Source organism: Schistocerca gregaria, chromosome X (assembly GCF_023897955.1).
Source record: "Schistocerca gregaria isolate iqSchGreg1 chromosome X, iqSchGreg1.2, whole genome shotgun sequence".
NCBI lineage: Eukaryota > Metazoa > Arthropoda > Insecta > Orthoptera > Acrididae > Schistocerca > Schistocerca gregaria.
Genome location: NC_064931.1, coordinates 795,076,525 through 795,095,490, shown reverse-complemented (window position 1 = coordinate 795,095,490; position 18,966 = coordinate 795,076,525). Strand labels below are relative to the sequence as shown.

The 18,966-nt window shown below is 38.3% G+C and overlaps 1 protein-coding gene across 1 annotated transcript in view; it reads right to left on the bottom strand.

Annotated features, from left to right (window-relative positions):
* Positions 1-764: 764 nt before the first annotated feature.
* LOC126297466 (protein phosphatase 1 regulatory subunit 37) overlaps positions 765-18,966 on the bottom strand; it is a 203,138-nt gene continuing 184,936 nt past the window's right edge. The window contains exons 9-11 of the mRNA XM_049988342.1: positions 18,794-18,913; positions 12,992-13,330; positions 765-6,421 (exon numbers count right to left, since the gene is read on the bottom strand). Of these exons, the coding sequence (XP_049844299.1) occupies positions 4,811-6,421; positions 12,992-13,330; positions 18,794-18,913 (2,070 nt within the window). The 3' untranslated portion in view covers positions 765-4,810. The remainder of the gene's footprint in view (positions 6,422-12,991; positions 13,331-18,793; positions 18,914-18,966) is intronic.

The window sequence follows — 18,966 nt, the reverse complement described above, 5'->3', positions numbered from 1 at the left end:
CATCACTGGTAAATGCTATGAGAATCTTGTGGCACCAACATTATTCCATTACCTCTGCAGCATGGATGCAAGAGTCGGATAATTTTTATGCAAAATGGCACTCCTCCACACACTGAACAAAAAGTGAAGTGGCTGCTGCAGAGGCATTTTGCAAACGCTAGAATTATCAGTCACCGTTTCCTACAGCCTGGCCATCTATATCACCTGATCTTAATGCGTGTGACTTCTGGCTGTGTGGTTATCTGAAAGATGATGTGTTCAGTGCTCCAATTATGAATGTAGCTGAAATGGAGGACCACATTTTGCACTACCTTCTGAATGTGACTCCCATCACACTCCAATCTGTTGTGGAACATGCTGTATTTCTATTTCAACTTGAGGCAGAAAAGAGTGGACAGCTTATTGAACATGTCTTGCGCCAGTCTCACAAAAATTATATGTCACTGTCCTTTTACTCTTTATGTGGTTTCTGGTCCCAGGACAATTAAAAAGTGACATAGTTTTGCTTTATATGTGGTTTTTGGAATCAGGACAATAAAAAACAGATTTTTTCCATCAAATGTAGTATGACTTTGCCACATTGGATGGGCTTACCTAACTAGCAGTGCCACAACTGTAGACTGCTGAGCTTGTACAGACATGCACACTGAACAGTACAGATGGTGTAATGTGCAACTCAAACTACAGCTGTCACTTTGCGATTCATCTGTTACTTTTACCTGACACCATTTATTGGTAAGATGATGAAATTTTCATTACCCCCCCCCCCCCATGGTGATTCTTCCTGTGTCAATAACATGCTGTTCCAATTTAATGTCATTCTGAGCAGTGGCTTTCTTCCTATAGCACTTCGAAACAGGAAATTTAATTATTGTGAAGTTTATTAATTTGTTTGTAATGTCACACATAAATAGACAGTCAGGATGATGAAATCTAAAAAGGATAAAGAGCTTATTCCTCTTAAAAGGTACCAAAAGGATTTCTGAGTTTAAAACGCCAATTTATAACTATCAAAAGTAGCTTATAATCATCTTTTACTGAACTTTAAACATATAATTGGAGTTCAATTCAGGCCACTGGGCAAAATACAACAGTCAGCTATTATATACCAACATCTCTCTTTCTTTTACTGGACAATGTGTGCAGACATAAATTTCTTCCGGGATGAAGGGTAGGACATAGAAAGGTGTCATCATAATTTGATGCCTATGTCTTAAAAGCAGGTGTAGATAAGGTTGCATATGAAAAATACAAAAACTAGATGGGTGAGGAAGTCACAGGGGGTCACCAGAGGAGAGGGAACAGAAGCTAAAATTTCAAAGAGACTACGATGTGGAAATATGACGATGAAAAAGACTGTAGTGTTTGCACACACAGATTACTGTAGCTCTGCAACACTCAGTTAGCATCTAAAACAAATGTAAATGACAAACAGGCAGTAACAAACAGAAGGAAAGTGCACAATGGCAATGACAAAGAAATATGGCAAATAGTAAACAAAAATGAGGGTGGAAAAAAAGCAGAATTTTCAGAGTGAAATTGCTTATGAAACATTAGTGAAAGATGTTGACTGGCTATAACAATGAATTTATGGAACTAAGATGGACCACAGCTAGGATATACAAATTAAAAGCTGGGAAAGAGTGAGACTTTTCACAGACTGCCAACCAAAGCCAAAGCAATTTATATTTTTATTCTTTTATATAAAGAATGCTTTCACTCCCCACTCCTCCCTCTTCCTCCCCCCCCCCCCTCCAACAAATTTTCATTCTACTTGAAAAAGTTTTACATACACTAGTAACTTTGTCAAACTCCTCTTCAGGGTGTAGTATTGGGTACTTCACACAGGCATTAGTTCCTTTCCTCCTAGCTCCACTTTGTGACAGGAGGACACACAATACAAATGTGAACAAAGGTTTATAATTACAATTATCTGTTTCAACGAGTAATTATGAGCAATTCACAATAGTGTGGTACAGACAACAAAACCAAACTGCTTTTAATGAGGTGTGTGCTCTCTCTTTTAATATTAGTTCCAAATATGAAATCAGCATGTACTTCAATTTAGACATCACTGTCAACACTTTGCTGTGATGGAATTCCCACAAATACAAAAAGTACTAGGGAATGGGTGACATAGTTTGTCACAAATAAGTACTTGCACTCACTTTTTTCAGTGCTGAAAACTCTTGTAGAAGGTGTTTACTTTATTAGTAAATCATTTAAATAGATTTAGAACATTGGCAGTCTTTTTTCATTTCTTGTGAGATGTTCAACATAATCTGTACTGTTATCTATCAGAAAATCTTTTATTTTGAAGATTATTTTAGATGATTACTCGAATATTACCCGTGAATAGCGATGGATTAGACTTTCCCACAACATTCAAACAATAAAATTTACTTATGATTCTGTCATGATATAACTTTTTTAAAAATCTACATTTTGTTTCTAAGTAAAGGTTTTTCTTATTCAACTAAATACTCAATGAAATTAAGCAGAGTGCCAAACTACCATCCACTAAACCAAAAATGCAATGGTAACATACTGTTCTCCATATTGTGATAGCCGATTGATAACAAATGTTTGCTGTGAAAGAAAGTCATTAAAAATAAAGATGCTCTGGCCTCAACACTGTTGAGTCTCAATGCAGCACCACAAAACAATAAAAATAAGCAAATCAATAATTGTAATTTAGACATGGAGTTCATGCAATCTGAAGAATTGTTTAGTATTGCCAAGTCCTGAACAGAATGTTAAATAAATTTGAGAGTGAAGAGAACTGCTAGGCAATTTCCTATGATTGAAATCTTTATTGTTCCTAAACTAGCATGTTCAAAATAAGACAGAAAAATCTTATGAGAACTCTGTTTTAATAAGAGAACTGTGGCACTACTAGCCATGAATATTTGTTTACATCATCAATCAAGCATTATGATGAAAATAAGGACAGCTGTAAGTACAGGCTGTGATAATTAAAGCTGACGGGAACAAAACTTATTGAAATTAGCCCTCAAACACATAAAATTTGTTATTTTTGAATATGCATGCAATATATGCATTAGGACCATGGTAGTATAAATTCCACATAATGACGACACGAAAATGAAGTTATTCAAAATATACTAAAGATATATCTAGTCAAGAGAGGCAATTTTTTCCTAAATGGGGGCAACTGCGACCATAAATTATATATTATATTTTCTGCTCTAAGTGAGAGAGAGAAAAATGGCAAGTTTTGTCATGTTTTGTACTGAGAAAAAAGATGTGTGTTCAGGTTAATTAGGATTAGTGCTCCTACAGTATATAAAAGAATACTTCAAACTGTATTCCGCAAAAACCCTTTTTTTGTGTGTACATTTATGTACACATAGTCGAAGAGTGCAGTTTCATGGGAAAATGTTACATATATTTAACTACATTAACAAGCTAATGGTTTCAATTTCACATTAATTAATTATATAGCCACCAGCTGAAATAAGACCCAGTACTTTATACACGGTGTGAAAATTGTAGTAAAATAGTGCATCGTAGATGCGAAAATGGAAAGAGAATAATTTGAAGTGTACAGAAATGAAAGCACAAAAGTTAAGCTAATTCAGAATGAAGCACACCTATTTTTCCTTTGCAAAAGATGTAAGATATGAATAGAAACACTTTCTCAAATAATTACTAGAAGAGGGACACACCATACAAATTCTAAATCAGATCTATATTACCAGATAGAACTAGCTGAAATACAATCTAATTATTTGCCAAAGAGAGAGAGATTTAGTGATATACTTCTGACATTCAGCAATGAATCACATACAAAAATAATGTGCTGAATTGCAAACATACAATACGTGCCCCTAACAAAGAGACAGATCAGTATTTAATTAATAGAAGAAGTATGAAGCTGTAAATTTACTGGATTTTGTAATGACACACATTAATGACCTCCTTAAATGGTTATCTGCTATAACCAATTACAAGTATACATGAACTCATTGCTTTAATTAAATATTCTGGTAAATAGTATGTGAGTGGTACTTATGACATCTGCTCTAATGTACAGGCTACGAATAGTCCACTCCAGAACAGGTGTATACATCACCACTTGAAGAAACAATTAACCTAGAACTGTAGCTGTATGTTTCCTCAACGTCGATCGCATAAATCCACCCTAAACACAACAAATTTGTCAACTAATGAAACGACTGCTAACTACAGTTAATTACATTCTTTATTTCAGGTAAGCATTTCTCTGCCTTGGTGTCCTGCATTTATCTGATGAATGAGGGTCCACTTCTATTTTCAATGTTCTAAAGAACCAATTTACTTTTGAGACAATACTTGCAACACTTTCACTCTCTAGAAGTTTTCACGAAGGTAATACTCCGTGAACTGACAATGTAAGTCAAAGGTACACTGAAATGCAACATAACAGTCATAAAAAACACAAACAATATGCATTTGTCACTTCTGCTTTCAAACTCTAGTAGTGTCCATTATTATAAATTATTTTCACAGTGAAGTTAAGATTTTAGTTTAATGGAAGATACTTCTCTGTTTTTCAACCATTACGTCATGACAGAGAAAAAATGTAACAATGTTCAAAATTATAAAAATTACAACAACTGGGGAGAGACTCACAATGACAACTGGAATACCTGAAGAAAGGAAATGAAGAGGAAATAGGGTATTATTTAATATATAAATGAAATTTAGAGCTCTGGTTTAACCAAGAACACTTGAAAAATACTGGTGATTCCACAAATGAGAAATACACATGAAGTGCCTGCAAAAAGAATTTACAGAAATGAGTTATTCAGTCAGGTACTACAGTTATCTGATCATCATCTCTTGCACTACTTAAGTTATTCGCTTTATCAACTAGTTGAGCCTGTCTCGGATCAGGGTCAGTAGTTTCAACATTTTCAGGTGATTTTACAGGATTACACGACTCTTCGAAAGAAAATGGACTATGGCAATCACTGTCACTTTTTTCACCAGTTGCAGGAGATCCAGCTTCATTCACATGAAGTTTCATCACTGTCCGTGCATCATCAATCACACTCAAATTTCCACACTGAAAACCACAAGCACTTTGACTGAAATCTACATCAGCTGAATCCCACAATTTAATACCACTGCCACAGACTGATGTTACGGGACACCACATTCGGGTATCACAATCATCATCATCATCATCATTATCACGATCATCCTCACCTGTAACAACTGGTAGGCAAGGTTTGGCTAGATTAAAATTTTCATCCTCATGATGCCTTATTCTCGGCTGGTTGCCTTTCTCATATGATACTGGCGAAATTTCCTTTTTATCATCACATTCACTAACCTTGGCTTCTCCAGTTTTATTGTTATTGATGAAATCTGGCACTGGAGATTGTGATGCTCTAACTTCGGGACCTTCTGGGATTAGCTTTCCAGATTTCTGAAGCATTGCATCTTTAACTGCATTAGCCAATGGCCCTGCAGTCAAAAGAAATGCTGCATCACTATTTGATGTAGGCTGTTGATTTATGATAGCAGTTGTTGCTTTGTACTGAGGCTGGGATTTGTTGAAGAAGCTGCCTGGTTGTTGAAACAATCCCATAAGTTTTTCTAAATTGGAAGTTGCTTTTTGGTCACTGACATGGATGTCTGGTGGTGCAACCCATGAAATCTTTCTTTGTGGTTGAGGAACTGTGCTATGTCCAAACCTACTAACTAATTTCGAACTATTTGAATGAGTTTCATTTGTTGGATTAGAACTGACTGTAACTCCTCCATCTGAAGGGGTTGTCACTTTTGGAACTGGAATTTCAAAATTTGTGCTCTGAAGAGAAGAATTACTTTGGATATCTGTTACAAGTTGATTATGCTTTTCAGTGAAACTTTCTGGATCCATAAGTCTCCTAACCTCCATGTCATCATTATCTTCAGAAGTGTCAGAAGCTAATGACAGTAAACTTGCACAACTGGACAAACTTTGCATTTGTTTTGCAATGTTCTGAGATATTTTGGATGTATCGATGAGTTGAGTCGGCATAACTGGAGAACTCTGGGTTGCGTCACCTGTAATTATTGATGACGATAATGATGAGCCAGACAATTCACTTGCTCTAAGAGCAGCACTTTCATCCATGAGGCCACCTACAGATGGCTTCAAAGGTGTTTCTGATTTCTTAGATTCATCTGACGTTTCTAAATGGTTATTTGGAGATACATCATTGTCATTCAACTTGAAAGAAAAGCCAGGTGTGACAGTCCTCCCAATCCTCCTGTTTATATCTGGATTTAAAACACTTGGTTCAACGGAAGTCACCTGGAACCGGGATGATGATGCAGATGGTGATGCTGTTACTGGACATGATGATGGAGATGGTGATACTTCGAAGAAAGTTGTCGGTGAAGACATCTCGGATACTCTTGATACCTATAGACACAGTTTATTTTATCAGAATTTAATGTAAAGTTTGTTGCATAATTCACACATTTTAAAATGATTAAAAATATGTCATTTGTAAACTAACAATTGTAAATATTCCTCATCATACACTTAGTACTTGCATATTTCTCTTATGAGTATTTTATTCTCAGCCACACAATTAGTTTTGAAGATAATACAAGTACGCACAGAAAATGTTAAGCTACAGAAAAGATCTGTATTAATAATAATAATGCAGTAGATAGGTGGCACAATAGTACTAACATTTTAAAACTGGAAAACTGCATCATATGCACGGATCTATTAAACAGGAGCATGCATTGGAGAGATACTCATACTTATTCCACGGATAGTTCTGCTCATCAAGAAACAAAAACATCGGAACAACAAAACAGCTTTTCTAAAAAATAATAATATATTTACACTTTCAGAACATTTTTTATGAAATATTTATGATGAACAATACTAATCTTTCTTTATTTTCCTGACTTTAGCATTCTATTCACAGCGAAGGATTAAAACTGCTCCACAGTGTTTCATGGAATGAGAACATGTATCACTGTGGAAGGTGATTTGTTGATCAGATGGGGGTGTTACTTTCTGTGATCCCCTTGGTGCTATTCAAGAGGAGTACATTATGTGCAGGCACCATGGGTTTCATCCTTTCTCTTCCATTCCTCATCGTCAACGACAACAACAACATAATGCCAGAATGTTGGTGTCCTTATTTTGTCAACAAAATTGTGTACTGCATAATGATTTATATTTTTATTTCCCAAATGTGTGCATACTTTGGTAGTTCATCAACAGGTGCAACACATACCTGTTAAGTGGCTGACCCCATTTAATTTGTGCCGTTTGTGCTCAGTAACAAGTAAAGCATAAGCCTGAAAACTACATTCACAGGTGGCAGGCAAATCAGTACATTTAGTTATTACAATACATAAGAAGGAGAACACATTTTTCAATAAACGTAGAAAATATGCTAAACATGTGCACTGTTATTGACTGGGTATCATGACTATCATATGAAATAAACTTCCTGACAGATTAAAACTGTGTGCCGGATCAAAAGTTGAACTTGGGGCCTTTGCCCTTTGCAGGCAAGTGCTCTACCATCGAGCTACCCAAACATGACTCATGACCCATCCTCATAGCTCTACTTCTGCTAGTACCTCACATCCTACCGCCTGAACTTCACAGAAGTTCTGCCTAACTTGTAGGACTACCACTTCTGGAAGGAAGAATACTGCAGGGACTAGGCTTAGCCACAACCTGGGGTATTGTTGCCAGAATGAAATTTTCACTCTGCTGTGGAATGTGCGATGACGAGAAATTTCCTGATAAATTAAAACTGTGTTATGGACATGGACTCAAACTCAGGAACTTTACTTTTTACTAGCAAGTGCTCTTCAATTAAGCTACCCAAGCATGACTGTCCTGCCGGTTAAGCAAGGGAACTGTGAAGTTTGGAAGGTAGGAAATGAGGTCCTGGCAGCAGTAAAGGTGTAAGAATGGGTCATGAGTTATGCTTGGGTAGCTCAGTGGTAGGGCACTTGCATGCAAAAATCAAGGGTCCTTGGTTTGAGTCTCAGTCCAGCACCCATTTTAATCTGCCAAGAACTTTCACATCAGTGCACATTCTGCTGCAGAGTGAAAATTTCATCCTGGAAACAAACCCCCAGGCTGTGGCTAAGCCATGTCTCTGTAAATCCTTTCTTGCAGAAGTGCTAGTCCGGCAAGTTAGGCGGGAGAACTTCTTGTTATGTTTGGAAGGTGGGAGATTAGGTACTGGCAGAAGTAAAACTTTGAGGGTGGTTCAGGAGACATGCTTGGGTAGGTCAGTGGTACAGCATTTGCCCACAAAATGCAAAAGTCTTGAGCTTGAGAACCAGTCTGGTAACATAGTTTTAACCTGCTAAGAAGTTTCATATCAGCACACACACTGCTGCTCTGTGAAAATTTCATCCTGCAAGCACTTTAAGTGTATAAAAAATAATAAATCAGATTAAGTGGAGAAATTTTTAAATTTCTGAGACTTTGAGAGACTACAGCATTTCATAGGTAATTAGCCCCTACTGGTATTACAAGCATTGATTTCTGAACACTCACAAGTAGCCATTATAGGAGATGGTGGAACAAAATGAAAATGATTCTGCAAATGAACAAAGTTGTTCACTAATATAAAGCTATGGTTGACAACCTTGATAACCTAGTATGCTTGGGGCTGTGTCAATGCTGGATTATCAAATATGCCAGATAATGAAGGTTATTTATAAAAACCTGGTTTAAAAAAAGGGATATAAGTAAAACCTACAGTTTTAATGTACAAAAACAAGTGACTGTTATTTGTTTAATATAACAGGAGAGACTACAGTATAAAAAAAAGTAGGTATTACTTTTCTATAAAAATAACACTGAATTAAAAGCCGAATACTATAATGCTCTATTAAATCAATTTAAGGCTCAAAGTTTTAGAAAAGTTCAATATACACAATTTTTTTTATTGTATGCCAGTTATGAAATACAATAGGCACCACTGGTTTGAAAGGATAAAGAACTAGCTAATTATAAAAACTGTTACCAAGGATTTGGTGGAGTTTAATTGAAATACGTTGGACTGGTATTTAACCCCAGTGGTTAAGCTGAAAGTTTGTTCTGAGCTCTCCTGAACATTGGAGGAAATGCTAACTTGTTTCTTGGAATGAGCTCCTCTTTTTTTTCTTTCTTTCTTTCTTTCTCTCTCTCTCTCTCTCTCTCTCTCTCTCTCTCTCTCTCTCTCTTTTTTTTTTTTTTTTTTTTTTTTTTTTTTTTTTTTTGAGAAACATCGTTTTGTATAATCTGCAAATTTATAACTTCAGAAGTGCTGTATTGTTGGATACTCTCAGTGACTTTCATAACAATGCTTCTGAAACCTAAGCCCAGGAGATATGAGTTTTAGCCATATCTCCTTTATCACTCTCAGTTTCTGACAGCTCCTGTGGGTTGAAACCCCTTTGTAACATCAGATCATCAGTCTGCTCTTCTTTGATTGCTAAATATCTATCAATATCTATCAATGTCAATCCATTTGTCAACTTCTTTGGCTGAAAATGCACTCAGTTCATAAGTGGATGCAGAATTTATCACTTTTACAATTTCAGAGCGATCAGTTCTCGACTCCTAATTATTTACATCACTTTCCATCTTGGCTTCTTCGAGCAGTTTACGCTACAGTTTGCTCCAGGACATGTGCAATGTCGCATTTTTCACACAGGTCCAAGCAACTGCAGCAGTTAAAATAGCATCTTTGATGTTAACATTGCATTGGAACTTTTTGATGATGCAGTAGCTTAGCAGCTTTTGCACAAAAAATTCACTGTACCAGCACCTGAAATTTTGTTTGTTCCCTCGGTCCGTGGGTTGAATTAGTGCTGTAATACTGGCAGGAAGATACATGAAAAAAATTCTACATGAGACAAAGTCAGATACTGGAGGGTAACCTCAACAGGTGTCAGCATGAGAATCACCTTACAATTTGTAGATAGTCCAATTTTTTGAAAGCTTTCTTTCACAGCTGGACAAAATGGTGAAAGAATCAATCTTTGAACAACTTGGCTTTCATCTAGGAATTAATCTGTGCACCGTAAATATCTGGGATATGCGTTATATTTTTTCAGGTTTAGGTTGTTGATGTTTCCCACTCAAAAACAAGGGAAGTTTATGATCATCTTGACACATTTTCACACAATAAGACAGTTATTCTACCTTTATTCTTTTTCAAATGCTTTGCGATGGACCTCTCAGCTTCCACTAAGGTTGAATTTGGCAAAACATTGCCGTAACAGTCCAGTCTCATCAGTGTTGTAAATTTGATGTGGGAACAACTTATGCTCATCAACAAGCTTTTGAAACATTGTTTTGTACTCATCTGCAGCACCCTCATTAGTTTATTTTATTTTATTATACCAGAAACATCTAGTTTACGGATGGCCTGACAGATTTTGAATTATGAAGCAACCCTTTCAATAATGGAAGAACTTCATGTGCGGGCAAAATTAATTCCTTGTAAAAAAATTTGGCTTTTCAAATAACATATGCCTCATTGATGCATTTACCTCTGCTCTCTTAGCAATGAAGCACTTATGCAAAAATTCATCTACAGTTCCTTACTTAGGTATTTTTAGAGTATGCCTCATGTCCGGGCATTTAACCGAAGTAGATTGTGACACAAATTTCTCTAGCTGTTGTTCTTTTTTTCTTTAATATCATATATAGTTGAATATGTGATACTAAATTTACTCATAATATTGTCTCAGTTCTTGCCTTTTTCCAGGATTCATATGATGTCCAGTTTTAAGTGAATTGTTACAGTTTTGCTCTGGAAAACGTATTAATTGTACATATGAACTTTTTACTGCGTTGTAATCTTCTGACAGTCATCCAAGCAGCTGAATATCGATATAGTACAATGATTTTATTAAATAACTACTACATAAAATCTCGCAGCACTGATTCAAATGTAAGTACTGTAAATTTAGGTCTAGTGAACAAAGAATCACTGATACTAGCACAAAGCTAACAATGCAACTGGCTTATCTAGACAAGAAAATAATCGCTCAGGGAGGCAGACAACTATTGCTGATGACACGCTGAACCAAACAGTTCTAATGTTTCTCAAAGGCATCCGAGTGTACTGCCAATTGTGCCAAGCTAAAAATATGAGAAAATTTCTGATGAACAAGTTGTGATAAACAAGCAACAGGAATTATTTTACTAATTTTGCAGGCTTTATACATTCAATTTTCAAATTTTTTAAAATCTTTTTGGTACATGTGTTTCTGATGTATGTTTGCATTTTCAGCAGATCTGAATATTTAGTTTATTTTTGACAGTCAGAAATGTATAAGTGTTTGTGAGTACTTGGTGAATTTTTACTTTAGAAAAAGATGGATCAAATAATTTGTATTACATTTTGCTTGAAAAATGGAATAAAGTGTAGTGCTGCATTCAAAACGTTGACTGTGGATTTTGGTGAATCTGCTATGAGTAAGACCAGAACTTACAAGTGGTATAAACATTCCTAAGAGGTGTGAGAGGACGCTGAACATGACGACCGTCCTGGATGCCCTAGCACATCAATTACTGACAATTGTGTGGAAGAAGTAACAAAAATAATTCTGGAAAATCACCAAATCATCATCAGAGAGGTAGCTGATGATTTTTGCATATTTTTTGGATTATACCAAGCGATTTTTTCAGACTTTTGGGCATGAAACAAGTTGCAGCAAAGATTGTTTTGAACCTGTTGAATTTTGAGCAAAAAGGACATCATGTAGACATCACACAGGAACTGCTGAATGAAGCTGACAGTAATTCAGAACTTCTCAGGAAAGGTGGCAAAACGTGAGTATACAGATAAGATGTCAAAACGGAGGCCCAATCATCCCAATCAAAGAATGAAGAGCCAAGACTGAAAAAAATTTGACAATTTCGAACACATGTGAAGGGTGTTTCTCACTGGTTTCTTCCATTACAATGGGATAGTGCACCACGAGTTCCTGCCTTACGCTTGTACAATCAGTAAGGAATACTAACTGGAAGTTATGCACTATGTGTGTGAATCAATCTGAAGAAAATGACTACAATTGTGACAAAACCACTTATGGAAATTGCATCATGATGATACTCCCGTTTACACCTCAATGCTTGCTCAGGGTATTTTGGCAAAAAACAAAACCATTATGTTGCCTCAGCCACCTTATTTCCAGGACATAGTCCCCTGCGACCTCTTTCTGTTTCCAAGACTGAAGTGAACTATGAAAGTCTATCGTTGTGCCACCCTCGATGAGATAAAAACAGAATCAGTGAAGGAGCTGAACACCATAATGAAAAGTGAAGGACTTACAATATCAGAAAAAGCACTAGTGAAAGTGTATTATATCTGAGGGGGATTTCTTTGAAGGGAACAAAGTTGATGTTGACCAATAAATAAAAATTATTTAAGAAAAACAAACATTCCTGTTAGTTTTTGATCACACCTCGTGTGCTGGACTATTGACACTGCCGGAGTATTGAGTGCCAGATTGACGCAGTCTTACTGTACATAAAACTGAAAACAATGAGTTGATGTGCAGCAATGTGAGGAAAAGCGAGTAAAGACAAACAAGTTAAGAAAGTTTAAAAATGCATAAATGAGAATCGAATAGTGCTCTTGAATAACTAGCACAATTTGCGAAGTAACTGAGAGTTTTATACTTCCTATACAGACTAGGAACGTCTCATCCTTAACTATTCTGGTGCAGCAGAAACATTGTTTTGTCATTCATTGTCAGACCTTAATGAGAATAAAAAATGAATTAAAAGAGCAAATGAGAATTTAAAAAAAGAGACTGCAAAGAACTCTTTATCTTACACACATGTATCCATGTTAGATTATAATCTGAATCATCGTCTGTGATGAGTAACGAGTCATTTCCGAAAAGCACAAATTCATTCTCAAAATGTGTTACTGTGAACAGGTATCTGTGTTGCATAAACCATAACTTATGACTTAATGTTTTTAAAAAGGAACTGTACCTGGAAGCGATTCCGAGATGGACTAGGGATAGGACTCGAGACAGGACTAGGGCTTGGAGATGGAGCAGGGCTGCGTAGACGACCACCACCTCCACGTGGTCGCGTTTCTGGCAAGAGGTGATGTGGCTGTGGCTGCTGGTGATTAGCTGTTTCCACATTCCGCATCAATGTTTCACAGGTTAACGAGATTTTTCGAGAAACAGATTTTGGAATACGTAGTCGGCGCTCTGGCACTTCAGCTCCAACTGTGTCTTGATGTTCCGATGCTTGCTCTTGATTACGAATGCAGAATCTACGCACTTCAGCCACCAGTTGTTCATATTGTTTATCGTCATCTTCCTGTACAACCATGAAGAAGTATTAAAAAATGAAACACTCTCACAAGTTCCACCATAAAAAAACTTAACAGGTAATAGCATAAATTCATTTAGAAATTACACATTGGGGTATTTTGAAAGTCTGGTATCCAAGTGAAGGACATCACTGGTTCAAGTATATTAAATTACATGTACTATTTATTCCAGTAGATACATAGTGAGGAGGTCTGCCAGGATGCAGAACATGTCCAAAAACAAAAACATATAATAAATATTTACATAGAAAAAAAAGATATGCTAACGTACCTTCCACAGATCCCAAGTGAAACAGTCCTTATGAGTGTGGAATAAGTCAAAGAATCTTGAACACATTTTCACTTCAAAGATAACAACATGTTTATCACTACACATGTAAATTTTCAATACACTGTGGTAATTATTAGGCTATAAATACTTTTGGATTAAAGGAAAGCATAAGTATTGAGTTGTTGACAGGCTCACACTAAAGAAATAAAATTTGCTATTTTTTAGAGCCATTCTTTGATCAGCTAGAGTAAAATACACACACAAAACAGACACCTATGCACCTACATTGTGCTAGACTAATGCTGTATTTTTGGGAGTGAACTGGTTGCAGTGGGGACGGTAGAGGGAGAGAAATGCGGGAGGCAGGGAGAGGGATTGGGAGTGAGTCGCTAGAGGCTCGTATGGAAGCAGCTTGTTTGGTGGATAGGAGTGTGGATAGCAGAGGTGGCAAGTATATGGGCTCAGCAGGTAATTCACATTGTAGGGTCCAGCGGGAAGTTTTGCAAACTGAAGATGGTATAGGGACATGAAGTGGGACAGGGTGACAGGACAGAGGAAGGGGAAACTGTCAGGTGAAGGGTCAGTGAGTTACCTGAGACTGAGGCCACAACAATTATACGAGTGGAGGATGTGTTGTAAGGATAACTCCCTCCCAACTATGTAATTCAGAGCAGCTAGTGGTGGAGGGAAGGATCCAGACGGCCTAGGTTGTGAAGCACCCACAGAAACTGAGCACATTCTGCCTACTGATAACTCAACATTTTTCCTTCTTGCTGAGTGGTCTCCTTTAATCCAAAATACATAAATTCTACAAGAAATTTCCTACAACATTTATACCACATAGGAGCTCTCTTCCTTCCAAACCTTGAGCCATCCCTGCTTTGTTACTGCCCATAATCACATCCTCTTTGTCTCCCCAATATTGTCCGTCCGCATCTTTTCCTATGTTTTCCCGCATGCCTTTGTTACATACACGCATTGCCGATGCCTAACAATGTGGTTGCACTTGACATTTGTAACACCCTATAGCACCGGGCATGGTCATTATAACTGCACCACATGCTGTTCTATGTACCACCCATCCACGGGTTCACAGTTCTAGCACCTGCCAGCAACTAACCACTACATTTCAATGCAGAATCCACTCACCATCCCTGCTCCCATATTGCTCCAGCCAGATATTCAGGTCTTTCCTTTCTTTTTCCTGTGTATGATTACAACTTCTGCACGATCAAATGTCCTCATGCCACAAAACCATTCTATTGCTCCAACACCATTTTTTTTTATCCTTTTCACTCCCCGAACTACCGCTATATTATCTGAGTCCCCTTATACCCACATAACACTTTCCACTGACTCACTTCCCACGTCACTATCTCCTAACACCATCCCTACCCCAATAGATGCCAGCTCCATCTTTCTGCACCAGTTCAAAACAGTATTTTTTCCTTGGCTAAAAACCAGTCCCAAATCCTGTTCCTTAAATGCTGTCTGGATCATGGTACCCCTGTCCATCAATGGCCTAACCATGAAAATCCCCTTCTCTGGATACTATCTATCCTTTCACAACAACCTTCACCTTTTCAGATTACACCAGTCTCTATCACTCACAAACCTAGTATTGCAGAAACATCTTTCCGTGATACAGGCATCCCATAACCACCTCTACTCCCTCTACAAGATACTATTACTGTGCAATTCTTGGTACATAAACAAAATCTTCAAAACAGAAACCTGTGCACATCAACACCTACAGCAGTATTCCAACCACCACCTTCATAAATTGTCAAACCTGTTGACATCACAGCACCCAGACCCTGCCTAGCTGACCTCTTCAACTTACCACATCTTCTAAAACTCCCTCCCAGTGCCTCAAAAAACCCAGAACCTCTAATAAACCAAAGAAATTGTTTTTAACCTTTCCACCAAAAACCTCAGCCCCATAGAAGTTTCAGCCCTATGCAAAGGCCTCACATCAGCTCTACACCCAATTTTAACCCATGTTGGGATTGTCAAAGACCTACTTTCCTTATCGCAATCCCTACATTGGAAACACTTCATTGCCACCAATCCCTTCAATCAAAGCCAATCTAATCTGAACACTCAACCAAGCCTCTCCCAGTTCATACCACCATCAAAATGTGACCCCCTCCAATCTTCCACCTTGTGCTCCCACTGAAAGAATTTCTGCTCTTGTCGACCAGTACCTCAAGCAATTGCCAGAAACCTAGCCTCCCACATCAAAGATACCAACCACTTCCTTCAGCAATTCTCCATCCTTTAACTCCTGGATCCCTTATTGTCACTGTTGACTCAATTTCCCTGCACAACAACTAATCCCCTATGTCCATGGTCTTGCCACTATTGAAAACTCCCATCCTCCTTCACGCTCCAAACCCACTACCTCATTCTTCATACACCTTTCTAACTTTATCTTGATACGCAACTACTTTTCCTTTGAAGTGGAGGTATAGAAATAAATCCATGGCCCAGCCATGGCCACCTGCATAGAACCCTCCAATGCCAACCTGTGTATGAGAGATCTTGAGGAATCCTTCTCAGCCTCTCAAAACTCCAACTCCTAGTCTGACTCTGGTTCACTGATGATATCTTCATGATCTGGACTCAGGACCAAGACATCCAACTCTCATTCCTTCACAACTTCAACAACTTCCTTCCCATTTAAATCACTCTGTCCTCCTCAACCCAGAGTGCCAATTTCCTGGATGTTGTCCTCCTCCTCTCCGGTGGCTCCATCCACACATCTGTCCACCTTAAGCCCCTCAACAACCACTGGTACCTGCATTTCAACAGCTGCCATTCCTCCCACACAACCTGGCCACCTGGATATGGTGTATCTGCAGTGACAATATCTACCTTGTCCATTATCCTGAAGATCTCATAAAGGTTTTCACAAAGTCACTATTCCCCAGACGTAGTCCACAAATGTATTTCCTGTGCCATATCCCCACACAACCCCAATCCTCCCATCAAAGGCTGGAACAAATGAACCACATCCTTTGTCAGGATTTTCATTATTTATCATTATGCCCTTAAATGAACGACATCCAATATCCTTCCCATCCCTCCTAAGTGGTGTTTCAGTGCCCACCCAACCTCCACAACATCCCAGTCCATCCCTCTGCCACTCCTAATCCCAACCCCATGCCACAAGGATCATATCCCACCTGTCCACCTGGATGAATGGCCACTGCCAAACTGTGGCTAAGAGCAAAGTGAGCCACTCTGAGGCACAACATGCAGTTGAATATACAATGCTTCATTTCAATGGCTGCTTCACAATGGCCAACTGGCTCCTCCCCTCTTTTCTGAAATGCGCAGATGGAAGTTATCCCTACAACACAGTCTCCATTCCCAAAATTATCCTGGCCTCAACCTATGGTAACCTACTATCCCCACACCCTCCACAACCATTTCTGTCCCATCATATCATCTCCTCCCAATTCACATTCCGCCACATCAGCCCATAGAGGGCTCCGCCTCTGTGGCGGCTATTCCGCGCAGCGGCTCTCGCGCAGTGAGGGCGCCACTGCTAAGCCACGTGCAGACAGTGGCCAATAGCTGCTCCCTCCGGTTTCGTATATAGGGACCTGCTCTGCCCTAGTCCAGCCAGTCTGGTACTCGCTCTGGATTTGGTTTCTATCTCGGCGGTACTGCGTTCTGGTTGTTGCTCATTGTTGATATTTGCCTGGCTCTGGTTCCGAGTGGATTTACGTTTGGTGTTTGGTGTTGTGGTTTCCACAAGCCTCCGTTGTTTATCCCTTCCTTGTTGTGTCACTCATAGTCGGTTGTGGTCGGTTGTTGTCAGTTGTCGTTGGTCTGTCGTCCGACTCATCCTGTGTTTACCCGGTGGTGCGTGCTCCATTGCCGGTGGCTTCTCCGCCTGGCGGCTCCGATCCGCAGCCCAAGGCGTTCCCACTGTTGGTTGTGGTTACTACATTCCCCACATATCACACAACAGTTCTAAATCATCATCAAATCGGCGATTGAGTACCCTGAAGATCATGCACCGACCTCACAATGCTATTCCATAGATGGCGATTGTGTGCAGTTTGGATCCAGTTGTCATGTACTCCAAGCTGGCTAAGATCTTTCTGTAGTTCATCCTCCCATTGCTTCCTGGGTCTTCCAATTGGATGGGTCCCATCAGGTCTTCCCACAAGTATGGCTTTTACCCAAGAGGTTTCTGGTCTTCTACCAATGTGGCCTGTCAAGCTTATTCTCCGTGCTTTCAGTTTTTGAACGATGTTCAGTTGCCTCATCAGCTCATACAATTCTTGGTTTTTTTCTACGTCTCCACAAGCTCCCTTTCTGGACATGTCTAAAGATTCTTCCCATACTTTTTCTTTCGAAGACCAACAAGGTTTCTTCATCCTTATTTTTGTGCTTATGGTACAGTTTTGAATGTTTTGTGGTCATAAATTTGACCTGTTGCGCTTCACAGCATGAGAGTAATTAATAGTATTCACCAAACACGCAAATAAATACGCGTGGATATTAATGTTTTCTGGCTGTCAGCTGTAACTAGTTAGTAATATTAACAATATAATTTTATGTTCATAGTCTCTGAATACTATTAATGTATACATTAATAAAAGTACTTACAGTAGGGTATGGCATGTTTCTTATATCCTTTCAATTTGCATCAGAGAAATTATGTCACGTTATCTGTGACCATAGTGAACAAGTACCAGAATAAGGTAGAAAGGGATATTTACATATTGCAACGACTGTCTGCTGTACTGTTTGTAGCTCTGTGTAAAATGCCTGTCAGCATTTTCCACCTACTACTGCTACTACACTGGGGCACTTTTCAACAGTTTCCTTTCTTCTCAATTATTTGAGATAGAAAGCACAACTGATAAAAGAACCTCAATCAAATGGTAATTTCTTATGTAAAACCTACATTTAATAGACATTATGGTACCATCTGCACAGTTTCCTTACTTACTGATATTTCATTATTTCTTTATAAACTCACAATATTCAGTATTTATGAAACCATTAACACAGCTACTTTACATTTCTTTATTCATGCAATACCATGCCAGATGTTCAAAAGAATGTAAGCTGTTTATCATATACAAAATTTAATTTGATGAATATTATATATAGACAAGTAACTGTAGTGATATATGAAAATAGTAGTATTTCATACCATCTTTTCCTTTGGTCTGTCATCCAGATCCACTTGCGTTACACTATGGTTAACTTTCAAGGAGTGCGTAAGTGCTAAAAGGCCAGCTAGTTGGATGTTGTTATCTCTCAGATCAATCCGCTGTAAAATATTTGATAAAGAATCTCATATCACTGGATTGCAATGTAAAACTG